Here is a 27,436-nt window from a genome sequence, read left to right as displayed (position 1 = left end):
GAGTGAAGGTGGTGCCGGCAGCCAGGGGAAGGAAGGCCCATTCTTGCACGAATCTTCGTGCATTGGGCCTCTAGTATATATATAAAAGCCTAAGCGACCGTTATGACTGAAAGACTGGTCAGCCAGTTGCTATGATGCGTACTGACCACCAGGGGCAGATGCTCAATGCAGGAGCTGTCCCCTGGTGGTCAGTGCTCTCCTATAGCCAACCTCCCACAGCCCCTTCCCCCTGCCGGCCAGCCTCCCGATGGGCCCCGATAGGTTCCTCACCCTGGCTGGTCGGCCGCCTTATAGGCCTTGATTGCTGGCCAGGCGGAGGGACCCCACTCGTGCACGGATTTGTGCACTGGGCCTCTAGTATAAAAATAAAAGGACCCCTGATGTCAAATTGATCTATTTCCTAACTAAAATGTATGTTTGTTGATAACCCTGGAACATATTTAGATAATTGGGAGGTTATAAATGTGACTGCTGTAGAAGATAAATTGGGATGGTTGCTAATCACTTTAGATGTATCAGAACTTACACTTAAGTTACATACAATGTCTGAGGCATGCAAAACTTTAAATCCAATTGTTTTATATTTTGTGATGGATGCTTGAATTTTCTTTCTTTTTTTAAATATTTTTTTTTTTTATTGATTTCAGAGAGGAAGGGAAAGGGGGAGAGTGAGAGAGAGAGACATCATTGATGAGAGAGCATCATGGATTGGCTGCCTCCTGCACGCCCCCTATTGGGGATGGAGTCTGCAACCTGGGCATATGCCCTTGACTGGAATCGAACCTGGGACCCTTCAGTCTGCAGGCCAATGCTCTATCCATTGAGCCAAACCAGCTAGGGCAATGCTTGAATTTTCTGTTTTTCTTGTTTAGAAGTAAAAAGCATAAGGCGTAGAACTTTGACCATGTGAACCTGGATACTTTGTCTCTGATATCCATGGATACATTAGCCAGTAATTCTCTTTTACCCTCTAAAATATATCCACTTAAAAACATATCATCTGATAAGTTAGACTTCTTAACAATTTATTTATATGATAATTAATGTTGAAGTAATAAATATGGATATTTTGTGTTAAATAGGATTTAAATAGTCGGGCACATGGTGAAGTTACAATCAGAGAAGCTTTACGTGAACTTGATCTTTGGGGAGTTGGAGCAGTGTTTACATTGACTGATTATGAAGACAGCCAAAAACGAACCATTAAGCTGATTAAAGACTGGAAAGATATAGTAAACCAAGTTGGAGATAATAGATGCCTTCTTCAGTCCTTAAAGGATTCTCCTTATTACAAAGGATTTGAAGATAAAGTGTCAATTTGGGAAAGAAAACTTGCACAGTTAGATGAGTACCTGCAGAATTTAAACCATATTCAGAGAAAGTGGGTATATTTGGAGCCCATTTTTGGCCGTGGAGCATTGCCAAAAGAACAGGCACGCTTCAATAGAGTGGATGAAGATTTTAGGTCAGTACAACTACATAAGACATAGACACATATGGCAGTTTTTATTCATATTATAAGGTGTTTAATGCAAGTAATTACTTTTTCATTATTAAAATCATCTGTGTATTCCAATTCTTTCTCTAGTGGTAATATAGCTACTCTGAGCAGCTATTTTCTCTCATTCAGCCATGTGCTTCCTGGACTATTTTGAACTGGTTTCTGTTTACCACTCTCCCTATATATACCTAATATTTTCTTAAGTCACCAAATCACAGCTTTGCTGTTGTAAATCTGTTGGGCATTTTTCTTATCCCTGACTAGTATTTAATAGAGTTAAGCAATTCTTTTTTCTTTCTTATAAAGTCTCTTCCCTTGGCTTCTGTGACGCTGTCCTCTCCTGTTTTTGCCTGTCTCTCTGGTCCTACTCCTAGTTCCTAGTGCTGAGTCCTCTCAAAACACTGAGGCGTAGACATCTCCAGGTTTCAGTCTTAGGTTCTTTTCTCACTCTATTTTCTCCTTTCATTTCCTAGTGTCTCCTCAACCTCTATATTAAGCCCATATTTCTCTTCTGAGAAATATCAGAATTAAGATGATGAGTTTATCCCTTTCCCACAAATATTTTCTCTTTCAGATTCTATGTCAATAAATGGTGCCACCTAATTGTTCAAAGCAGAAATAGAATGGGTATCTTTGATAACTCATGCCATTTTCAAATCTATTAAATCAGCAAATTTAACCCAATTAATTCACTTACTATAGTTTATTTGTATTTCTACTTTTAAAATTTTATTCTAAAATACTTTTGTTGTCACTTACTTTGACTACTGCCTAACCTTCTGACTTATTCTTGTCATTGCTTAACAAGTTTTTCATACAACAGCCAGAATAATTTTTTTAAAAGTGAAGTTTCATCATTTCTTTCCTTTATTGCTTTAGGTAAAACCTTAAAATGGTTTCCTTTTGCTCTCAGGATGAAAAATGATCTGCCCCCTGTCCATCTCTCTACCTTTTCTCTGCTGCTCTCCTTTCCGCATTCGTGCCTCTAGCCTGTCGCCTCTCAGGCATTCCAAGCTGCTTTCTAGGATCTTTGCCAGAAACAGTTTCCCTTGTAATCACCCACTTCTCTTTTTATTCATCATCTCGGCTTAAATTACTTCCTCAAAGAAGCTATAGATTAGAGTTGCCCTATTAGCCACTTTAATAATACGTTGTAATTTCCTTTTAGCAGTTATTATAACTTTATTGAAATGTTATGAGAAATTATTTAATGTTTTTCTCTGTCACTAACCTAATAGCTCCATGATGTGGGCTTAATGTTTGTTTAACAAATAAATGAAATAAAAGAATTTGCAGTATGGGAAGTTAAAAGTGGTAATGGGGTATTATTAATTTTAGCACTATTTATTAGTAGCATAATTATGTGTTGGTGTTGTGTAGGGTTACCTCTAGTTTGTGTTTGTTTTAAGCAGGTTAATAACTTTCTCAATATATGTCAGCCAAAAAATTGTTAAAATACATGTGAAAATGACTGTTATTTTCTTTGCTTAGATCAATAATGACTGACATCAAGAAAGACAACAGAGTTACAACGTTAACTACTCATGCAGGAATCAGAAATTGTCTACTACAAATACTTGATCAGCTTCAAAGATGTCAGAAATCATTAAATGAATTTTTGGAGGCATGTTTTTAAAAAATATTTATGTAATAAATTGTAAACTACTTAACATAGTAATTTTTGAAAAGAGAAGTTTATTTTTTGTTTTGTTTTATTTTTATTAGGAAAAACGCTCAGCATTTCCAAGATTTTATTTTATTGGTGACGATGACTTGTTGGAAATACTGGGCCAGTCTACCAATCCTTCAGTAATTCAGTCTCACCTTAAGAAGCTGTTTGCTGGTAAGATTCAACATTTATTCAACCAATATTTATTGAGTTTCAACTATCTGCCAGATATAATGTTAGGCTCTTAGGTAGACTATTGAATAAAATACAGGTCATACACACAAAGAACTTACAGTTTAGTAGAGGAGATAAGCTAGTAGGTTGACAAATATAGTATGACTGTTCCCATGGTCAATATAAGTAAATGGCAATATACCTGCATCTATGACGGCATTTAGGTCAGTTTTGGGACATCATAAAGAAGGTGACTTCTAACATGAGACTGAAGAATGTATACTAGTAGGTCTTAGCTAGAAGAAAGATGGGAGGCAGAGGGAATAGGTTCTGTAGAGGCTTGGAAGTGAAGGAAAACATGTCCCTTGATTACTGAGTTCAAGATCTCCTGAATGACATCCAAGTGGAGATATTCAATAGGCAATTATTGTTAGCAAAGGTATCTGGATGGAGATGTAAACTTGGGAGTTATTTGTTTATAGATAATAACCACTCTACGGAAATAGGTAAGATTACTTGAAAAAAGTGAGAGTAATAGTGCCATATTCTTTGACATTGTAGAATCAGTTTTGCTGGGTGATTGCAAATGGAATTGCTTTGCTGCAAAAATAATGATGATTATTTTTTTAAAAATACTTCATTTTTTGGAAAAGAGTAATATTTTTTTTTTTTTTTTTTTAGATTTTTATTTTTTATTTTTTATTTTTTCAAATTTTTTATTAAGGTATTATATGTGTACATATCTTACCATTGCCCTCCCCACACCCCACTCCCATATATGCCCCCACCCCCCAGAGTTTTGCATCCATTGGTTATGCTTATATGCATGCATACAAGTCCTTTGATTGATCTCTTATCTCCCCCACCTCTCCCTAACCTTCCCCTTGTAATTTGACAGTCTGTTTGATGCTTTACTGTCTCTGTATCTATCTTTTTGTTCAAGTTTATAATGTTCTTTATTATCCATAAATGAGTGAGATCATGTGGTATTTTTCTTTCATTGACTGACTTATTTCACTTAACATAATGTTCTCCAATTCCTCCCAGGTTGCTGCAAATGATGAGAATTCCTTCTTTTTTATGGCAGCATAGTATTCCATTGTGTAGATGTACCACAGTTTTCTGATCCAGTCATCTGCTGACGGGCACCTAGGCTGTTTCCAAATCTTAGCTATGGTGAATTGCGCTGCTATGAACATAGGGGTGCATATATCCTTTCTAATTGGTGTTTCTAGTTTCTTCGGATATATTCCCAGGAGTGGGATTACTGGGTCAAATGGGAGTTCCATTTTCAGTTTTTTGAGGAAACTCCATACTGTTCTCCACAGTGGCTGCACCAGTCTGCAATCCCACCAGCAGTGCACGAGGGTTCCTTTTTCTCCGCATCCTCGCCAACACTTGTCGTTTGTTGATTTGTTGATGATAGCCATTCTGACAGGTGTGAGATGGTACCGCATTGTTGTTTTGATTTGCATCTCTCGGATAATTAGTGACGTTGAGCATGTTTTCATGTGTCTCTTGGCCTTCCTTCTGTCTTCTTTTGAAAAGATTCTATTTAGGTCTGTTGCCCATTTTTTTATTGGATCATTTATCTTCCTTTTATTAAGTTGTATAAGCTGCCTGTAGATGTTGGAGATTAAACCTTTATCAGTGATGCCATTTGCAAATATGTTCTCCCATGCAGTGGGCCTTCTTGTTGTTTTGTTGATGGTTTCTTTTGCTGTGAAAAAGCTTTTTATTTTGATGTAGTCCCATTTGTTAATTTTCTCTTTAGCTTCCATTGCCCTAGGGGCAGTGTCAGTGAAGAATTTCTTTTGGCATATGTCTGACATTTTGCTGCCTGTGGATTGCTCTAGTATTTTTATGGTTTCCCGTCTTATGTTTAAGTCCTGTATCCATTTTGAGTTTATTTTTGTGTATGGCGTAAGTTGGTGATCAAGCTTCATTTTTTTGCATGTATCTGTCCAATTTTCCCAACACCATTTATTGAAGAGACTGTCTTTATTCCATTGTATGTTCATGCTTCCTTTGTCAAATATTAATTGAGCATAGTGGTTTGGGTCAATATCTGGATTCTCTATTCTGTTCCATTGATCTATATGTCTGTTCTTGTGCCAGTACCAGGCTGTTTTGAGAACAGTGGCTTTGTAATACAGCTTGAAATCTGGTATTGAGATCCCTCCTACTTTATTCTTCTTTCTCAGGATTGCTGTGGCTATTCGGGGTCTTTTTTTATTCCAGATGAATTTTTGGAGAGTTCTTTCAAGGTCTGTGAAATATGCCGTTGGTATTTTAATGGGGAGTGCATTGAATCTATAGATTGCTTTGGGTAGTATGGACATTTTAATGATGTTGATTCTACCAATCCATGAACATGGTATGTTCTTCCATCTGTTTACGTCTTCCTCTATCTCTTTTTTCAGTGTCCTGTAGTTTTCCGTGTATAGGTCTTTTACCTCCTTAGTTAAGTTTATTCCTAGGTATCTTAATTTTTTTGGTGCGATGGTAAATGGGATTGCCTTTTTAGTCTCTCTGTCTGTAAGTTCACTATTGGTGTATAGAAAGGCCATAGATTTCTTGGCGTTAATTTTGTATCCTGCTACATTGCCGAATTCATTTATTAAGTCTATTAGTTTTTTGACGGAGTCTTTCGGATTTTTTATGTACAATATCATGTCGTCTGCAAATAAAGACAGCTTTACTTGTTCTTTTCCAATCTGGATGCCTTTTATTTCTTCTTCTTGTCTAATTGCAATGGCTAATACTTCCAGTACTATGTCAAACAGGAGTGGTGAGAGTGGGCATCCCTGTCTTGTTCCTGTTCTTAGGGGAAATGTCTTTAGTTTTTGTCCATTGAGTATGATGTTTGCTGTGGGTTTATCATATATAGCTTTTATTATGTTGAGGTATGAGCCATCTATTCCCACCTTGTTGAGAGCTTTTATCAAGAAAGGGTGTTGGATTTTGTCAAATGCTTTTTCTGCATCAATTGATATGACTATGTGATTTTTATCTTTCAATTTGTTTATGTGATGTATCACGTTTATTGATTTGCGGATATTGTACCATCCTTGCATTCCTGGGATAAATCCTACTTGGTCATGGTGTATGATCTTTCTGATGTACTGCTGGAGCCGATTTGCTAGAATTTTGTTGAGGATTTTGGCATCTATGTTCATGAGGGATATTGGTCTGTAATTCTCTTTCATTGTGTTGTCTTTATCTGGTTTTGGTATTAGGGTGATGCTGGCTTCATAGAAGGAGCTTGGAAGTGTTCCTTCCACTTGAATTTTTTGGAATAGTCTGAGGAGGATAGGTTTTAGTTCTTCCTTGAATGTTTGGTAAAACTCTCCTGTGAAGCCATCAGGCCCCGGGCTTTTGTTTGCCGGAAGCTTTTTGATGACTGCTTCAATTTCGTCCATAGTTATTGGCCTATTGAGCTGTTTAGATTCTTCTTGATTGATTTTTGGAAGGTTATATTTTTCTAGGAATATGTCCATTTCCTCCAGATTGTCCAGTTTGTTGGAATAGAGTTGTTCGTAGTATTTTGTAACAATCCTTTGTATCTCAGCAGGGTCTGTTGTTATTTCACCTCTTTCATTTCTGATTTAGTTTATTTGGGTCCTCTCTCTTTGCTTCTTGGTGAGCCTGGCTAGAGGTCCATCAATCTTGTTTATCCTTTCAAAGAACCAGCTCTTGGTTTTGTTGATCTTATGTATTGTTTCTTTGGTCTCTATGTCATTTATCTCCGCTCTGATCTTTGTTATTTCCTTCCTTCTGGTTACACTGGGCTTTTCTTGCTGCTCTTTTTCTAGCTCTTTGAGTTGTAGGGTTAAGTAATTTATTACCATTGTTTCTTGTTTTTTGCAATAGGCCTGTAGAGCTATGAACTTCCCTCTCAAGACTGCTTTCGCTGTGTCCCATAGATTTTGGATTGTTGTGTTTTCATTGTCATTTGTTGCCATGATGTTTTTTATTTCTTCCTTGATCTCTCTGGTGACCCAGTCCTTGTTTAATAGCATGCTGTTTAGTCTCCATGTGTTTGATTTCTTTGGATTGTATTTATTGTAGTTGATTTCCAGTTTTATGCCACTGTGATCTGAGAAGATGCTTGATATAATTTCTATCTTCTTGAATTTGAAGAGACTTTGCCTGTGACCCAGCATATGGTCTATCTTTGAAAATGACCCATGTGCACTTGAGAAGAATGTATATTCTGTGGCTTTGGGGTGAAATGTTCTGAAGATGTCAATTAATTCCATCTGGTCTAGTGAGTCATTTAGGATTGCTGTTTCTTTGCTGATTTTTTGTTTAGAGGCTTTGTCCAGTGGTGATAGTGGGGTATTAAAGTCTCCTACTATGATTGTGTTGCTATTAATCTCTCCCTTGATATCCTCCAGGAGTTTTTTTATGTATTTGGGTGCTCCTATATTGGGAGCGTATATGTTTACCAGAATTATTTCTTCTTGTTGGATTTCTCCCTTTAGTATTATGAAGTGGCCTTCCTTATCTCTTGTTATGGCATTTACTTTGAGGTCTATTTTGTCAGATATAAGTATTGCTACCCCAGCTTTTTTTTCATTTCCATTTGCCTGAAAGATATTTTTCCATCCCTTCACTTTCAATCTGTGTGATTCTCTTGTTCTGAGGTGGGTCTCTTGTAGACAGCATATATATGGGTCGTGTTTTTTTATCCATTCAGCTACTCGATGTCTTTTGATTGGAGCATTTAGTCCGTTTACATTTAAAGTTATTACTGAAAGGTATTTGTTTGCAGTCATATCTATTTTTGTGTCTGTATTCCTTCTTACCTGTTTATTTCTTCTTTTTACAGTATTCCCTTTAGCAATTCTTGCATTGCTGGTTTGGTGATGATAAACTCCCTGAGGCTTTTTTTGTCTGCAAAGCTCCTGATTTCCCCTTCAATTTTGATTGATAGTCTTGCTGGATATAGTATTCTTGGATTCAGTCCTTTGCTTTGCAACACTTTGTATACCTCCTTCCATTCACTTCTAGCTTGTTGTGTTTCTGATGAGTAATCATTTGACAACCTGATGGGTGTTCCTTTGTAGGTAACTCTCTGTCTCTCTCTTGCCGCCTTTAGGATTCTCTCTTTATCATTTATATTTGCCATTGAAATTATGACATGTCTTGGTGTGGGTCTTTTGGGGTTGATCCTGCTTGGGACTCTCTTTGCTTGCGTAACTTTTATCTTTCCCATATCCGGGAAGTTTTCTGTCATTATTTCTTCAAATAGATTTTCTAATCCCTGCTGCTCTTCTTGTCCTTCTGGCAGCCCTATTATACGCATGTTACTTCGTTTCATGTTGTCCCGAAGCTCCCGTAGGCTTTCCTCCTGCTTTTTAATTTTTTTCTCCAATTGCTGTTCAGCTTGAGCTTGTTTCTGTACCTGATCTTCTAACTCACTAATTCGGTCCTCTGCTTCTTGTAATCTACTGTTGAAACTTTCCATGGTGTTTTTGATTGTAGCTATATCACTTTTCATTTCTTCCTGATTCTTGCATAAGTTGTTGATTTTCTCATCCATCCGATGTATAAATTCCATGACCATTACTCTGAACTCCTTTTCGGTCATGTTGCAAGCTTCATTTTCACTAATTTCCTTTCTTGGCGACTCCACATTTTCTTTCCTCTGTGAGTTATTTCGTTTCCCCATTCTGGCTATTACCAGAAAGCTCAAGCTTCTGTTTGCGTGGACCTGGGCCGTGTGCTGTGGGGACTTCGCTCCACCCTAGTTTCACTGAAGTGCACTGACACTAGGACGTGTGGCTGTCTTTGGTTGGTGGGAACCAGACTTGCCCAGGATCAGTGTCCCCAGTGTTCCGTGTGGTCTCGTGTGCACATTTAGAATCAGGGGCCCTGTCTGCACCACACTGTTGGTATGTGCCGAGAATGAGATCCTTAGCATGTGCCAGGAGTCAGAGTTTCCCTGTGTCTGCACCAAGACTCGAGTGTCAAAGTCTCTGTTGCCTTGTGCGGTTTCTCGTTGAGAATCAGGGTCCCTGTGTGTGCACGCACCAACAATTGGGGTCGCTGGCTCTTAGTGTGAATGTGCTGTGAGTCAGGGATCCCAGGCAGCTGTGTCCGGCGTGCCAAATTCCCTGAAGTGGGGCTGCGTCCTGTGTGTGCTCTCTCTACTGAGCCAAACCGGCTAGAGGGCACATTCTTAAAAACCTGAAGCTGAGCCGGCTCAGTGCACTCTCCCAAAGTCCCAGAAGGGGGGCGGAGTCCGTCCTGCGCGCCAAATTCCCCAAAGGGAAGCCCCTCTTAAGAATCTCCGAAGGGGGAGCTGTGACCCGCGAGCCAAATTCCCCCAAATTCCCCGAAGGGGAGCCCTCTGTGCGCACTGACAGATTTCCCCGACGGGGAGCTGCTTCTGTCCCGTGCGCGAGCGCGCGCCAAATTCCCTAAGAGGGAGCGCGTCCCTGCGCAAAGCTCGGCAGCTTGGGCGAGGGGCGCGTCTATCAGTTACTATGGCGCTTTCTGCACGCCTGTGGGCGCTCAGCAGCTTGGGGGAGGGGCGGGTCTATCAGTTACTATGGCGCTATCAGCGCCTGCGAGGAGGGGGATAGGCTCTTTGACTCACGGAAATCTGCCGGGAAGTCTGGATTCTTGTTGTTTGTCTGAAGCTGTGATAGCAGTTCTCTGTCCCCAGTGGCTGCAGGGTCCTGGTTTGTGTTAGAAGCCAGGATCCGAGTCTCAGGCAGCTCTGTTTCCCAAGATGGCGTGGTCTCTGCCTCCGCACCAGCCGCCCCGCCGAGAAGTGTCCGCTTTGTGCGCGGGGCTCCGCCGTCTGGGGCTGCCCTGTTCGGGAGCCCCTTGGAAGACCTGCAGAATCTAACTGACCCTATCTCATACATACACACACACCACACACATCTACACTCTCCTCTATGGGTTCCTCACTCACACTCTCTCTCTCCCTACCTTCCTGCCGGTCGCCATCTTTCAAGAGTAATATTTTTCAAATTAACTTTAAGAAATAAAAATTTTTCTTCATCTTAACTTGTAATTAGGGATCAGCAAATTATAGACCCACAGGTCAAATCTGGCTCACTGCCAGTTTTTATAAGTTATAACTTTTTAAAAAATAATTCTTTATTGTTGAAAGTATTACATATGTTCCCTCCCCTCTCCCCCCGCCACAATTGACCCCCTCCAGCCCACTCCCACCCTTAGCCCCAAGCCTTCAGCACCCTATTGTCTGTGTCCATGGGTTATGCATATATGCATATAAGGTCTTTGGTTGATTACCTCCCACCCACCCACCTTCCCTCTGAGAGTCTGCACTGTTCCATGCTTCCTTGTCTCTGGATCCAGTTTGCTCATCAGCTTATTTTGTTCCTTAGATTCCACATATGAGTGCGATAATGTGATACTTGTCTTTCTCTTACTAACTTATTTCATTTAGCATGATACTCTCCAGGTTCCTCATGCTGTCTGAAAGGGTAAGAGATTCTTATTTTTTACAGCTGCAGAGTATTCCATGGTATAAATGTACCACAACTTTTTATCCACTCATTTACTGATGGGCACTTGGGCTGTTTCCAGATTTTAGCTATTATAAATTGTGCTTCTATGGACATAGAGGTGCTTTGGGTTTCTTAGGATATATTCCTGTAAGTGGGATCTCTGGGTCAAATGGCAGTGCTATATTTAATTTTTTTAGGAAGCTCCATAGTGTTTTTCCATAGTTGCTGCACCAGTCTGCATTCCCACCAGCAGTGTACTAGGGTTCCCTTTTCTCCACATCCCCACTAGCACTTGTCATTTGTTAATTTGTTGATGGTAGCCATTCTGACCGGTGTGAGGTGATACCTCATTGTTGTTTTAATTTGCATCTCTCTGATGATCAATGATTTTGAACATTTTTTTCATATGTCTTTGGAGAAATGTCTATTTAGATCCTTTGCCCATTTTTAAATTGGATTGTTTGTCTTCCTTCTGTTAAGTTGAATGAGCTCCTTATATATTTTGTATATTAATCCTTTATCATATGTATCATTGCTAAATATGTTCTCCCATACAGTGGGCTCTCTTTTCATTTTGTGGATGTTTCTTTTGCTGTGCAGAAGCTTTTTATTTTGATGTAGTCCCATTTGTTTATTTTCTCCTTAGTTTCTTTGCTTTAGGAGATGTATCTGTAAACACTGCTATGAGAGATGTCTGGGATTTTGCTGTCTATGGTTTCTTCTAGGATTTTTATGGTTTCACAACTTACATTTAAATCTTTTTTAAATTTTATTTTATATATTTCACTTTCTTTTTATATATATATATGTATATATATATATGTATATATATGTATATATATATATATATATTTTAAATTTAATTTTATTGTTTAAAGTATTATAAGTAGTAGTACATATGTCTCCTTCCCCCCCCCATTGACCTTCCCCCAGCCTCCCCTACCCGACACATTTAAGTCTTTTATCCATTTTGAGTTTATTCTTGTGTATGGTTTAAGTTGGTGGTCTAGTTTCCATTTTTGCATGTAATTTTCTTGCATGTATCTGTCCAATTTTTCCCAACACCATTTATTGAAGAGACTGTCTTGATTCCATTGTATGCCAGGTGTACATGTTAATAATGCGGATTTTGTAATCAAAGAAAACACGATAATTTCAAGAGAAACATCAAAAGTGCTTTATTTAAAGTAATGTCCATCACTAGCTACACATTTCCCCCATCTTTCAGGTAATTTGTGGATACCATCCCAATAGAACTTTTCTTGTTTTGAGGCAAACCATTCAGAGACCCAATTTTTCATTTCATACGTTTTGAAGGCTGCTCAGAAAGTGTGTGTGCCATCAATCGGAACAAGTGATAATCTGAAGGAGCAAGGTCTGGTGAATATGGCGGGTGGTTTAATACTTCCGAGGCAAGATCTTTTAATGTGTCTTTAACTGGTTTTGAAGTGTGGGATTGTGTGTCATCATGAAGCAAAATTACTTTGCCGTGTCTTCTGGCACATTCTGGTCATTTCACGATCAAAGCGTGGTTCAAATAGATTATTTGTTGTTGGTAGCAATCAGTGTTAACAGTTTCACCTGGTTTTAGAAGCTCATAATACAACACACCTTCCTGATCCCACCAAACACAGAGCATTTTCTTCTTTCCAAAGCGATTTGGCCTTGCAGTCGATGTTGATGGTTGACCTAAATCAACCCATGATTTTGTGCATTTGGGATTCTCAAAATAAATCCACTTCTCATTGCCAGTCACAATTCGATGCAAAAAAGACTTTCTTGCTGTCGAAGCAACATTTTAGTAATGACTTTTCGGTTTTCCATTTGTCTTTTGGTCAGTTGATGTGGCACCCATTTTCCTACCTTTAAAATCTTTCCCATTGCTTGGAAATGATCGGAAATTGTTTGCTGAGCAACGTTTAATCTTTCTACAAGTTATTTTTGAGTTTGACATGCATCTTCATCCAATAATGCTTATAATTGTTGGTCTTCAAACTTTTTCGCTTGACCTGGATGTTCTTTGTCTTTCACATCGAAATCTTCACTTTTAAAGTGTTTAAACCAGCATTCACAAGTATCTTGAAATGGAGCATGATTACATAAGCTTCCCGAAGTATACGATAACTTTTCATTCAAAATAATATAATGAATTAAAACTTCCTGCAAATGCTCTTTTTTTTGGCACGAAATTCGACATTTTTAAGCGTAAAAACATCTATGATGTTAACACCTTCACAAAATTTGACATATGAAGTTTTGAATCTTGCTGTCAATACAACAAAATAGCATACATATCAAATTGCATATATATCAACATATGTGTAACTCCATCTATTGAAAAAGTCCACATTATTAACCAGTACACGTGGTACTCTTGCCTCCTTTGTCAAATATTAATTAAGTGTAATGGCTTGGGTTGATTTCTGGGTTCTCTGTTCTGTCCCATTGATCTACATGCCTGTTCTCATGCCAGTACCAGGCTGTTTTGATTACGGTGACTTTGTAGTATAACTTGAAATCTGCTATTGTGATTCTTCCAACTTTGTTCTTCTTTCTCAGGATTGCTTCAGCTATTTGGGGTCTTATTGATTCCATATAAATTTTTGGAGTATTTGTTCTAGGTCTGTGAAATATGCTGTTGGTATTTTTTTAATTTTTAAATATATTTTATTGATTTTTTTACAGAGAGGAAGGGAGAGGGATAGAGAGTTAGAAATATCGATGAGAGAGAAACATCAATCAGCTGCCTCCTACACACCTGCTACTGGGGATGTGCCCACAAACAAGGTACATGCCCTTGACCAAAATCTAATCTGGGACCCTTCAGTCCACAAGCCAATGCTCTATCCACTGAGCCAAACCAGTTAGGGCTGCTTTTGGTATTTTAATAGGGATTGTATTGAATCTGTAGATTGCCTTGGGTAGTATGGACATTTTAATGATGTTGATTCTACCAATTCATGAACACGGTATATTCTTACAATTATTTATATCTTCTTCTCTCTCTTTTTTCAATGTCCTGTAGTTTTCTGAGTATAGGTCTTTTGCCTCCTTGGTTAAGTTTATTCCTAAGTACCATAACTTTTTTTTTTTTTGCAATGGTAAATAGGATTGTTTTTTTTTTTTAGTTTCTTTTTCTGTGAGTTCATTATTGGTGTAGAAAAAAAGCCATCAATTTTTGGGTGTTGATTTTGTATCCATTGCCAAATTCATTTATTAAATCTAATAGTTTTTTGGTAGAGTCTTTAGGGTTTTCTATGTACAATATCATGTCATCTGCAAATAATGAGGGTTTTATTTCTTGTTTTCCAATTTGGATACCTTTTATTTCTTCCTCTTGTCTGATCGCTATGGCTAGCATTCCAGAACTATCTGTATATATAAAAGCCTAAGCAGCAGTTATGACCTGTCGACTGAACCATTATTGTTTAATAATATTCTATTTAGCCTCCATGTGTTTGAATGTTTTGGGGTGTTTTTACAGTAGTTGCTTTCTAATTTCATTACACTGTGATCTGAGAAGATGCTTGATACGATTTCAATCTTCTTAAACTTGTAGAGATTTGTTTTGTGCCCTAACATGTGGTCTATCTTTGTGAGTGATCCATGTGCACTTGAGAAGAATGTATATTCTGCTTCTTTGGGGGGGAAATCCTATATAATAAGAAAAGAATATGCTAATTATCCATTACGCCCTGAGGCATAATGACCAACCATGTAACAACCGAATCACGGATCTGCAGGAGGGTGGGGCAGCGAACTACAAGAGGGCGTCAGGAGAGCTATATGAGGGGGTAGGGCAGCGAGGTATGAGAGGGGTGGGGGCATGGGGGCGGGGGGAGCTACATGAGGGCAGGGCAGCAACCTACTAGCAACCTACAGGGCTACTAGTGTTCTATAAATGTCAATTAAATCCATCTGATCCAGTTGTATCCTTTAGAGTCACTATTTCTTTGTTAAGTTTTTATCCAGTGAAGTCAGAGGGGTGTTAAAGTCCCCTACTATGACTGTATTGTTGTCGATCTCTTCGTTAAAGTCCTCTAGAAGTTTTTTTATATATTTAGTTGCTTCTATATTGGGTGCATAAATGTTTACCAGTGTTATATCCTGTTGTTGGATTGATCCCTTTAGAATTATATAGTGACCTTTGTTGTCTCTTGTGATGGCCTTCATTTTGAAGTTTTTTTTTGTCAGATATGAGTATTGCTATTCCAGCTTTTTTTTCTTTTCCATTTGTATGGACAGTTTTTTTCCATCCCTTCACTCTCATCCTGTGTGTGTCTTTTGTTTTGAGGTGGGTCTCTTGTAGACAGCATATATTTGGGTCATGTTTTTGTATCCATTCAGCTACCCTATGTCTTTTGATTGGAGCATTTAATCCATTTACATTTGGGATTATTATTGATAGTTACTTATTTATTGCCATTTAAAATCTGTATATCTAGGTTTTTCTCTCTATTTATTCTCATTACAGCAGTCCCTTTTATCATTTATTATAATGTTGGCTTGGTGGCGATGTACTCCTTTAACTTTTTGTTGTTGTTGTTGAAGTTCTTTATTTGACCATTTATTTTGAATGATGGCCTTGCTGGATATAGTAATACTAGTAGCCCGTTTGCACGAAGATTCGTGCAATAGACCTTCATTCACCTGGCTGCCTGCACCAGTTTTCTGCCGGCACCGGGGACCCAGGCCTTGGCTGTGGCCACCGCCTTCTGCCTTCTTTCAGGGTCGGGGCTTGGCCCCGGGCGGTGGCCTTGGGCTCGGCCGCACCCATCGTCCCTGCTACCGATCGCAGGAGCCGACCCCCAGTGGTTTCCTTCAATCCATGCAGGCTCCCCGCTGGTGCCCAAGGCCGGGAAAGCCTCGGGCGGAGGCTTTCCCGGCCTTGGGCTCCGCCACACCCCAATGTCCCTGCAATGGTTTCCTGGTGGGCGTGGCTTGGTTGGTGGGCGTGGCTTGGACATAGCAAAGTTGCGGTCAATTTGCATATTTGTCTATTATAAGGTAAGATTGGTTTCAGATTCTTGCTTTCTATTACCTTGAGTACTTCATGCCATGCTCTTCTGGTCTGTAGAGTTTCTGATGAGAAATCATGTGTCAGCCTTATCGGAGCTCCTTTGTAGGTAACAGTTTTCTTTTCTCTTGCTGCCTTTAAGGTTCTCTCTTTGTCTTTAATTTTTGGCATTTTAATTTTGATGTGTCTGATCATGGGCCTGTTTGGGTTCTTCTTGCTTGGGGTTCTCTGTGCCCCCTGTATCTGTGTGACCCTTTCCTTTACCAGATTAGAAAAGTTTTCTGCCATTATTTCTTCAAACACGTTCTCTATCCTTTTCTCCCTTTCTGCCTCTTCTAGCACAACTGTTATTCAAATATTGTTATGTTTCACATGGTCCACAGCTCTCTTAAGCTGTCCTCATGTATTTTAATTGTTTTTTCTTTTTGGTTCTCTGGTTGAGTGATATTTTCAACTCTGTCTTCTAATTCATTAATTCAATCCTGAGCTTCCCCTAATCTGCTGTGTATGCCTTCCAATGTGTTCTTTATTTGTGTTATGTTATTCTTTATTTCTGATTGTTCTTTTTTCATAGTTACTATATCTTTTCTCATGCTGTTGAGCATCTTTACCATCAAATAAATTTATCTCTGTTTCATATAAATTTCTTATCTCTGCTTCATTTATATCTTCTTCTGTAGAATTCTCTTGTTCTTTTATTTGGGGGTTCTTTCTTTGTTTCTTCATTTTGGCTGTCTATTTATGTTTGTAACTATGTATTAGGTAGATCTTCTACGCCTCTCAATTCCTAATGCAGGACAATGTCAAATGCTGTTTCTGACTAATTAGAACAGGCAAAGACTCAAAGCCTCCAGAGACTGCCTCTGCCTACAGACAGATAGGATTCTGAGTTGAATTGTCTCCAGGCAATTGTTCTCTGGTGCTGAGAGAGTTTTTTTCAACACATTGGGGCAGTTGCTTCTGGTTGGAATCTAATTGTTATTTTCAGTCTCTTAAGTGACCTCAGAGCAAGGATTTTTTCAATAGGGTGAGTCAACTATCTTCCCACAAGGCAGGGCAAATGTCTGGGAAAGAGGTCCTCTGCTGCATGAGGGAATGACTCAGCACAAGAAACTTGGGGTGTCTGCCTTCTGAGCTCTAACTTCTGAGTTCCCAATCCTGGCTTCTTTTCACACAACTATGGTCCACCCTGTCCTTCCTCTGCCTAAGCACAAGGTGGCTGGCTCCACATGGAATTTTGTGTGTCGGCCCTTTAAGAGGCTCCCTGGCAGACAGTAAGCCTACTCCTTTTCACAGCCAGATGTTATGTGGGCATCCTTCTTAGTTGTGGTGCTCTCTGCTGGGGGGCCCAGCTTGGGGATTAGATTCCACAGTTCTCAGTGGCAATTCCCCACAGCTGAGGTATCTGTCTGGAACTTTAGCTGATGTCTGTGGGTGCCCAGCCAGCCCTTTCATGCATCCGCCCCTCCTACCAGTCTCTATGCAGTCTCCACTTTTGGTCCTCGCATATCACGTTCTCTCCAGTGAGTCTTCTGTTGATTATCCAGGAAGTTTTTCTGTATTTTAGTTGTAATTCCAGTGTTTTCCTGGGGACGTGTCTGTGCAGCATCCACATACTCTGCTGCCATTTTTAATCTCTCACTGGCAGTGTTTTTTGAAGAAAATTTTGTTGGAACACTCTCATGTTCATTATTGTCTATAGCTGCTTTCATGCTACTAGCACAGATTTGGTTAGTTGACACAGAGAACCATGGCTTGTAGAAACCGAAAAGATTTACTCTGGTGCTTTACAGAAGTATTTACTAATCACTGTCTATTTGAAGTTTTAAGATGTTTATAACTGTGGGCTTGGGCGGTAGTGGAAAGAGCTCTTGGAATCAGAAGGCTTGCAATCAAGCTCTACCTGTACTATTTATTAATTAGTCAGTTATTAATTAATTGTTACCTCTCTGAAAATTTGAAAATAATAACTTATAGGGTTTTCTAAAGATCAGAATTAGTTAATGTATTTAGGCTTTTTGTTGTTGTTGTTAAATATTAAAAAATGTTCAAATTTTGGCGAAGGGCAGTCCTCTTTGCCCTCCCCCTTTCTCTCATCTTTTTGCCCCATATCAGTGGAATCATCAGTCTGTATTCTTATGCACTAATTTGTGTCTGAGTTTTTTTCATCACAATAATGTTTTGAGATACCTACCTCTATATTTTATTATTTTAAATTACGAATAACATTTCATTGTTTGAATATGTCACAGTTTATTCATTTATCTGTTGATGGGCTTGGGTTGTTTCCCCTTTTTGGTTATGTAAAGCTATTGTATTACATTCTATGCTAGAATTGACATTCTATTGCATTGTCATATTTATTATGAAGTATATATTATGTGATAACCATATATGATTTCTAATAATTATTTTAATCATTTTGCATTTAAATTGTTTTTATAATGTAGGTATTAATAGTGTATGTTTTGATAATGAATCAAAACATATAATTGCAATGAAATCTTTGGAGGGCGAAATTGTACCTTTAAAAAATAAAGTTCTTCTATCAAATAATGTAGAGGTAAGTAATTATTTTTCATATATGAAAATTAAAAGAATTAAGTGTATGACCTTCATATAAAATTGAGTCAATTCGTAGGGTAAAGTTGGTTAATTTAGAAAGCAATTTGTTTTTTAGTTTTGTTCAGAATTATTTGATATTAAAGGGAATATGGATTTTTAATCTTTGGAAGGCAGTATATAATTATGAAAAGAGCCTTTGCTTGGAGTAAAAAAGACTTGGATAGTAATCTTAGCTACTAAACTTATTGACTTAGAATAAGTGACTTAGAATCTGTTTCCTTATCTGTAAAATGGGAATCTCACTATTTGTTGCAAAGGCTTTCTTTTGAAAATTAAATGAGATAACTGGCTTTTAGCACATTATATAGTGTTTGGAACATAAGTACTTGATAAGTCTTAGTTCTCTTTTCTTTTAAAAATGAGTTGTATGGTCCTGGCTGGCATCCTCAGCGGTTAGAGCATCAGCTCTTACACTAAAGGCTTGGGTTTGATTCCTGGTCAAGAGCACATACCTGGGTTGCAGGTTCAATCCCTGGCCTCGTTTGAGGTGTGTGTGTGAAGCAACCAATCGATGAGTCTCTCTCACATTGATGTTTCTCTCTGTCTCTTTCCTCTGTCTCTCTGTTTTTCTCCCCCTGCCCCCCTGCTCCCTCCCCATCTACTTACTCTGAAAATCAATGGAAAAAATATCCTCGGTGAGGATTAATAAAAATGAGCTGTATAAGATGATTTATGTGATCTAGTAAGCTTAAAGCTAGTGCATTTGCAGAATAGCTATGATTAATTGGTTTTTATAGCACTGAAAGTGAATTCTCAAAGGCCTATTACAGGTATACAGCTAAAACCAAATAGCAGTAGGTTGCATCACATGGAATTATAATTTTTAGGTTCCAGAATTATCTTCCAACTGAAGTCAAAGGCCATGTCTTATCATGCATGTATCAATACAGTTTAGCCAAAGGACTGTTCCTGATTGGGCCTCAACAGTTTATCAGGTGATTTGAAAGCACAGAAGTTTTTCAAAACAGTGCCCATGCTTGGTGAAGAGTTTTGTTGCTTTCTGCTGTTGTTTTCCTTCCTGTAGTTTTGTTGGGACTAGATGAACAGAGAGAGGAAGAGCTTAAGTTTTAGAGCTGGGCTAGAGCTAATTTTCCAGCAGAGGAAATTTTCCATCACAGTCTGGAAGTGTCTGTGATGATGAGCTTTGCACAGACAAAGCTCTTCACTCTTTTGCTTTGGTGGCTTTGGAGCTGAGTCAAGTATCATGCTGTTTTTAATATTGGAAAGAGCTCTAAAGATAAAAAGAAAAACTGGAACATAGAGTTAAAGTAAGTAATGAAAAACTATTTAAGATTGCAGCTTTTTCTCTTAGATTTTATTGCAAATGATAGTCTTTTAAAGTTAAGTAGGTAGTGATTCATAAATATTTATTATAGTTTTTATTAATCATTGTTTTAACTTTTATTTTATCTATAATCATGTGAGTGAAAACATATTTTTTGACCTTGAAACAAAGTTAGTTTTATTTGAAGAGGCAGCTCAACCCCCCAGATAATATAGTTCTTCCTGACTAAGCAATCCCTTCCCAGGATTGCAACTTTCTGAATGTGAGATCATTAGGATAGCAAGAGTCTGGGGACGTAGCTGGTCACTTTGATTCTGATTTATTGGCCAATCTACTTTGATTAGTTATAATGATAAAAGGAATGAGATACTTTTTAAATGTTCATATTATATTGGTTTGTATAGATATTGTAGTAGCTAACCACAACTTTTGAGTTTTTATACTTGCAATTATGCCAAGAGGTTGAAAAATAAAGGTTTTCTTCAAATTACTTAAATCATTTATTAATTATATGACATATAACACATTGGGATGTAAGAGTCAATAAGAAATTATAATTCACCCTCCTGAAATAAAAGAATAGGGTCAGTCAATAGATTACGCAGCCTCTGTGGAAAACAATATGGAGTTTCCTCAAAACATTAAATATGGAACTGTCATTTGACCCATTGATCCCACTTCTGGGAATATATCCTAAAAACTCCAAAACACCAATTAGAAATAATATCTGCACCCCTATGTTTATAGAAGCATAATTTACAACAGGTAAGATTTGGAAGTAGCTCAAGTGCCCATCAGCAGATCAGTGGATAAAAAAGCTATGGTACATTTACAAGTTGGAATACTATGCAGCAGTAAAAAAGAAACAACTCTTACCATTTGCAATAGCAAATAAAGCCAGTCAGAAAAAGATAAGTATCACATGACCTCACTCAGACGTGGAATCTAATGAACAAAATAAACTGATGAACAAAATAGATCCAGAGACATATAAGCATGGAACAGACTTTGGAACCTCAGAGGGAAGGTGGGGGAGGGTGGGTGGTGGGAAGAGATCAACTAAAGAACTTGTATGCATATATGCATAACCCATGGACACAGACAATAGGGTGGTGAAGGCCTGGGTTGGGGTTGGGAAGGCTAGAAAGGGTCAATGGGAGAAAAAGGGGACATATGTAATATTTTCAGCAATGAAGATTACAAAAAATAAAAAAGATGAGATTTGAAAGTAAAAAAAAATAGATTGTACATCTGTTTTATGATATGTATATATTATTTTCTAACTTTATTTTTAGAATTGGTTAAATGATTTGGCCCTGGAAATGAAGCAAACTTTGAAACAGTTGTTGACAGAATGTGTTACTGCTGGACGAAGTTCTCAAGGTGCAATTGACTCATCCTTGTTCCCATCACAGGTAAGGAGGCTTATGTCTGGAGTAAACATGGCATCCTGGGATGATCCCTGACCTAGAGTCCAGGGCTCAAATAACTGACATCTCTGTGCTCCTTTTATCTAACAGTTGTTATTGACAAATGGCTTAATTTCTGCGTCTCGGTTCCCTCAGCTGTAAAATGTGAGGGAAGAACTGCATGATAGTGAAGTTCTCTTCTATCTCCATTAATTCAGATTCTTTCAAGCAGAAAGCATGCTGGGATATAAGCAGCCAGGCCGGTGGGGGAGAGAATGTGGAGGGAGAATCAGTCATGTAGTAGTTTCCTCCTTTCTGATGTTAGTCCATCACGGATGGAAGGGCACAGGATGGATAACACTGTCCCCCACCCCTCCCATGGAATCATCTAAGAGGTCGACACAGACAGGAATTTAGCAGGGTATTAGTGTAGATGGAAAATATGGTTACACCACTGATCTAAAATGTTAGCAGGGGAGCTGAGAGCTTGGTTACATGGTGGGAATTGTAGATGGTTGCAGGTCAGTATTAATAGGACCTCATTCCTGAAACACTGGGTCCTAGATACCAATCTTATAAAACTTGTCCCAGACCTTATCAACACATAGTACTTGTGTTAAGTATTCTGCCTTGTTTAGGATTTGTTTTATTGCTGGTTAAGACTAACACTGTCGGTTTAAGACATCAGTAACTTTGGTTCTTAGGGACCTGAAACATAGGCATTGAGATATACTATGATTTCTCATAAGATAATCTATCCAACTACTCAAAAGTTATTTGCTTTTCATATTAAAACATTTAATACTTGATTTGTTAAATGGGAAGCTTGGGACATTTTAGATTCTTATCCCTTTTATCATTGATGTCATTTGTATCCTTTAGCACTTTGAGTCAAACTAAAATATGTTTTGTTTTTTTTTTAAAGATAAATTTTATTGATTTTTTTACAGAGAGGAAATGAGAGGGATAGAGAGTTAGAAACATCGATGAGAGAGAAACATCGATCAGCTGCCTCCTGCATACCCCCCACTGGGGATGTGCCTGCAACCAAGGTAAATGCCCTTGACCGGAATCAAACCTGGGACCCTTCAGTCCACAGACCGACGCTCTATCCACTGAGCCAAACCGCTTACGGCTAAAATATGTTTAAAAAAAACCTTGTAGCCCTTGTAGCTCTATCAGTGGAAAGAGCATCGGCCTGTGGACTGAAGGGTCCTAGGTTTGATTCCGGTCAGGGCACATGCCTGGGTTGTGGGCTAGATCCCCAATTAGGGGCGTGCAGGAGGCAGCAGATCAGTGATTCTCATCATTGATATTACTATCTCTTTCCCCCTCTCCCTTCCTCTCTGAAATCAATAAAAATACTAAAAAATAAAAAAATAAAAATAAAAAACCTTATAAAGTTTGTAGAGAAAAGTAAAAGCAATCATCAATGAATACTGCCAGTGCAAAGTCAGAATTAAGTTGCTTTATTACTCTGGGAATGTTTTTTAGTACTCTGTCTACTTTCAGGTAGGATTTAAATTGATTTAGAGTAAAAGACACAATATTAAGAAATCTACAAAAGTAAGATTGCATAGTAATTGGATTGGGGAAATGACAATTATATCAGGAGATACAGGCTAAATAAAGTTGCTGGATTTGAACCTGAAAATTACTACTGAGCTCTTTAATATTCAAGTAAAATGAATGTATTTATAGTACAGAAATTCAGGAGTATTGACTGAAAAAAATTCACATGTATCAGTATTAGTGTGGAGGTGGTGAGTGAACGTTTTAGTAAGAAAATTAAAGAGCAAAGTCTTTTCACAAAAAAGCAGATTTGGATCCGCTTAAATGCTTCACCATATATCTGACTAAAGAAACTGGTGAGTTTGGCAGATAACAAACTATGGCAGATAACTTTGCCCTGGAGAGAGTTACTAATTGGCTTTCTCTTCCATAAATGAATCTAATATGATATTTACACAATGTTTTAAGTTAGAGCAAGACAGTAGCTTAGTCTGCTATATTAAATTATAAAGTGTAAATATAGAATACTAATTGACTTAATCTGTTAATAGAAGCATTTGATGATATTCATCTGGATGCTGAAAAATATATAGCACAAAAAACAATCTGTTCAATAGTAATAGGTGAATAGGTTTACTGTTTAATATGATGATGGATTATGGCTTTAATTTAAAGGAGGATATTGATTTACCTTGTTAATCTAAGAACTGTATCAAACTATTTTAATGTAAGTTTTCAAAGACTGGTATTTAAATGTATAATTTGCTTTATTAGTAGTCTTGCTATGTTAAAGAAAGCCTCTGAAGCAGGGTAAGCGTCTCATGTTTTATATAAAGGTAAAGATATCTATATTGATCTAGAGCTAGTTTCTGGTTTTTTTTTTGAGTATTAGACTGAAAGATAGGACAGATCTTAATTTAAGATAAAATTAGAATTTGAAATGGCAGACTTCAGTAATACAATGAGAGATTATTTGGAATGCTAGCAGATTTACTTTCTTATTAAATAGAATGTGTCATACTCTGTTATCTTTACACCTTACTGGTTGAAAAGAAGCCATTTATGAGGAGAATCAGGGGAAGATAGTATCAAGTCCCTTCTATTACCATAAGCTTGGTGAGTTCTAGGACCCACCAAATAGGCCTATGGGAGATAGTATGAGTTCTGAGAAGTAAGCTTGGGCTACATTCTCTGTTAATATTTGAGGTACCAAAAGGGCATTCAGGTACAGAGATTCAATACAATAGAAATTTTGGGAAAAAGTTGATAAAATATTCCTAAGTAAAATCACCTCTTAAAAATATTTTTTCTCTTAATTTAATAGATATTATGCTTGGCGGAGCAGATTAAATTTACTGAAGATGTAGAAAATGCTATCCAAGATCATAGCCTTCATCAGATTGAAGCACAACTAGTAAATAAGTTAGAGCACTATACTGACATCGACACAAGTTCTGAGGATTCGAGCAATGCTGGTATGGGAAAATGTTCCATTTTCTGCCTACTTTTCAGTTATTTGAACATTTTTTGGTATTATATCTTAATTCATTTATTGTTTCTGGCTATCTAATTTGGAGGTTACTTTAGAAGTTACAATATATATACTTAACTTTTAAATTGTACTTAAACAAAATGCAGAAATCTTACCATCATATAGTTTTCTTTATATCCCACTTTTTATCTTGGTGTTGACTTAATGTTACATGTACATACATTGAAAACTCCATGAGATTATATTTTTTGCCTTTAACCATCAAACATTTTTAAAAGACTCAAGAGAAAAATAGTCTATTATATTTACCCAGATGTTTACCATTTCCGTTGCCCTTCCTTCATCTCGATGCTCCAAGTTTCCTTCTTGTATCTTTTTCCCTCTGTTTGAAGAACTTCCTTTAGTGTTTCTTTTAGAGCAGTATTGTTTGTTGTCTATGAATTCTCATAGATTTCCTTCATCTGAGAATGTCTTTATTCCTTCCACCTTTGTTTTCTTATGTGAATTGATTTTTTTTGTTTTGTTCTTTGCATGTTGAATGATTTTGGATTGTATCCTGGACATTTTGAAAATTGTGTTATGAGAGTCTGCATTTTGTTTAAATCCCCTGGATTAGTGTAATATTAAAATATCAGTGGTGATATTTTTCATTTAGCAATTGATCATATTTGGTTCAGGCCAAAAGTTCCAGCAAACCTTCTGTGGGTGTGGTTCCATTGTCAGTTCTGTTTTCAGTCTGCAGTGCTATTATAGATCTGCACGTGTGCACCATCTAGTGGCCAGTTCTCAAAGTCTTTGGTTTGATGTTGAAGAGGAGACCTGCACAGTTTGGAAATGAGCCTGAATTCGTAAGCAAGTTTATAGGGTCGTTTTTCTAATCTCTTTTCTCTCCATGTTCTTCCCAGTATTTTCTGGTTCCCTTGGGCCCCCCTTTTGGTCCTCTGGCCAGAAAGCTGAGGTTTCATATACTTTATACTCTCCTCCACACTTTCTATGACCACACTCATGATGTGGGCCAATTGATGGGAGAACACAGAGAGAAAAAGAGCAGCAGCGGTTTGTCCTACTCTTTCAGGATCGGAGCTTCTCTGATTTCAGAAGAATGCTCCCTTCCCTCAGAATTTTAGGCACTTCTGGGTCTTAACTGCCAGCACTGTAGCTACCTGGAGACTCCTGCTCCTGGAGACTTCCTGTCTACAGCAATCTGGGTTTCAGGCTGCACTGTGTCAGGCCTAGGGATACAGAGAGGAAACAAAAAGAAAAAGGTAAATTCTCTACTTGTTTGATAGCACTTCTAATTCTGACCTTCCTCATTTGCCTAATACATTTTACTTTTCAGAGTCCTAAATAGCAGTTCATTGCTTGTTGTCCATGTTTTTTACACCTGCATTCAGGGGGAAAGAAGGCAGTGTGTGCTTACTCCTTGCATAAGGAACCAGAACTCCTTTCCTATTGAATGACGATGCGTTAGTTTTCACATACAAAATTATTATTTCTTACAGATGGTGGGTTTGATGTATATTACTACGCTCTATATTACTATGCCACTCAAATATATCGTGAATTTACCATTTACATTAATTAAGAAATCCCCTGTATAAAGATATCATAAAGTATGTAAGTCACAGGCTAACATTTTCTCCAATTATATTTATTTGTATATAGAATCTGGCATTACGGAACTTAAACTTAAAGCATTAATCCTTGACATTATTCATAATATTGATGTGGTGAAACAATTGAACCAAGTTCAAGTTCATACAATTGAAGACTGGGCTTGGAAAAAACAAGTTAGATTCTATATGAAAAGTGATGATATATGTTATGTTCAAATGGTGGATACTGAACTTCAGTATACTTATGAGTATCAGGTATGTCTTGTGGCAGAAATGTTTTATTTTTCTGTTAGAAATTACTTACTTTAAAGGAAATTTTCTTTTGGATAAAAGATTTATTTTTATTTTAGTTATAACTTTCAAGAATGTTTTATTTCTGTTTCATCATAATTAAAAATGTTATATTGGAAAAAAATCATTCTCTTTATCAAAAAGTTAAAATAATGGCAGTGTTGTACTGAATTCTCTAAATGTATCTTTTCTAAGAATAGCATTTATATAGAATTTGAGATATATCTTCAATTGAAAAAGAATTGAATATAGGCAACCTCAATGGAAGTGGTTTGGTTTGTGCCTCCTTATACAAGGACAATCTTGTGCAATTTTAAATATGCTAAAATAGGCTTACTAAATGTTTTTCAAGGTAAAACAACTTCTGAAAAAATAACCTAACTCATATTGCCTTTTCTAAAAATAAATGCATCTGAATCCTTTCTGCCTTATTTTTATCATAATCAATCATCAGAAAATTTTGGCAATTATTTTAGTAAGCATATGTCAGGAGAGTTGCCAGTTGGCTCTTTCAAAAAGGAAATGCATTTTGAGACCCAATCTGTCCACCTAAACTAAGGAAAAACATAAACTGCAGCTGGAATTGGAATCTGTTTTCCCTAAAATTTAGCAGAGAATTTGAAAATTATATGATCAGGTAAAATTGTTTCATAAGAAACTGTTCAAATTAATTACACTTTGATGTCTCCAAATAATTCTGATATGTGAAGGTTATAAAATTTAAGGAAATAATTTACATGAATTTAAAATACAAAACAAAATGCCTTTTTGTACTTGATTATTATAAATTTTTGGATTTGTTTGCCTTAGAAGTATGTTTTTGTACTATTATAAAAAACTCAAGAGACTGTTGAGAAAACCTAACAATATATTAATTGAGGAAAGAATAAAATACATGCTTGAAAAATAATTAAGTTTAATTCCAGTTTGCACTTTCAAAAGCTTCTTTCATGAAAAATATTTGGATACTGTTCTATGTTAAAAACTTTAAGCTTTTTGTTGCCTCTTTATCTTTTTAAGTAGAATTTCACACTGTGTAAATATTTGTAAATGTTAATTAGAAGATGCATATAAAAACCTTATATTTCCCTTGTGTAGGGTAATGCTCCCAAGCTGGTGTATACTCCACTGACAGACAAGTGCTACCTCACTCTCACTCAAGCCATGAAGATGGGACTTGGAGGAAATCCTTACGGTCCAGCTGGAACTGGAAAAACTGAATCGGTCAAAGCTTTGGGTGGACTTCTTGGAAGACAAGTTTTAGTTTTTAATTGTGATGAGGTAGAATCAATAAATATCCAGCTAAGTAATAGTGTACTAGTTACATGGTTGGATTAGTTTTCATGTACTTA

General features: G+C 37.4%; 1 protein-coding gene across 2 annotated transcripts in view; it reads left to right on the top strand.

Moving 5' to 3' along the window:
• The window catches only part of DYNC2H1 (dynein cytoplasmic 2 heavy chain 1), a 178,840-nt gene that overhangs the window by 42,599 nt on the left and 108,805 nt on the right, over positions 1 to 27,436 (top strand). Inside the window, exons 26-33 of one of the 2 annotated variants that reach the window (XM_079788478.1) lie at positions 1,083 to 1,465; positions 2,993 to 3,125; positions 3,227 to 3,344; positions 18,305 to 18,417; positions 21,060 to 21,179; positions 24,010 to 24,160; positions 25,843 to 26,048; positions 27,183 to 27,365. In XM_079788478.1, coding sequence (XP_079644604.1) covers positions 1,083 to 1,465; positions 2,993 to 3,125; positions 3,227 to 3,344; positions 18,305 to 18,417; positions 21,060 to 21,179; positions 24,010 to 24,160; positions 25,843 to 26,048; positions 27,183 to 27,365 — 1,407 coding nt within the window. Of the gene's footprint in view, positions 1 to 1,082; positions 1,466 to 2,992; positions 3,126 to 3,226; positions 3,345 to 12,065; positions 14,183 to 18,304; positions 18,418 to 21,059; positions 21,180 to 24,009; positions 24,161 to 25,842; positions 26,049 to 27,182; positions 27,366 to 27,436 lie in introns of those variants that run through there. The other variant, XM_079788479.1, reaches the window with a different exon arrangement.

This window comes from Cnephaeus nilssonii, assembly GCF_951640355.1.
Source record: "Cnephaeus nilssonii genome assembly, chromosome: 13".
Lineage (NCBI taxonomy): Eukaryota > Metazoa > Chordata > Mammalia > Chiroptera > Vespertilionidae > Cnephaeus > Cnephaeus nilssonii.
The sequence above is the reverse complement of the archived record's forward strand: the minus strand, read 5'-3'. Positions and strand labels throughout refer to the sequence as shown.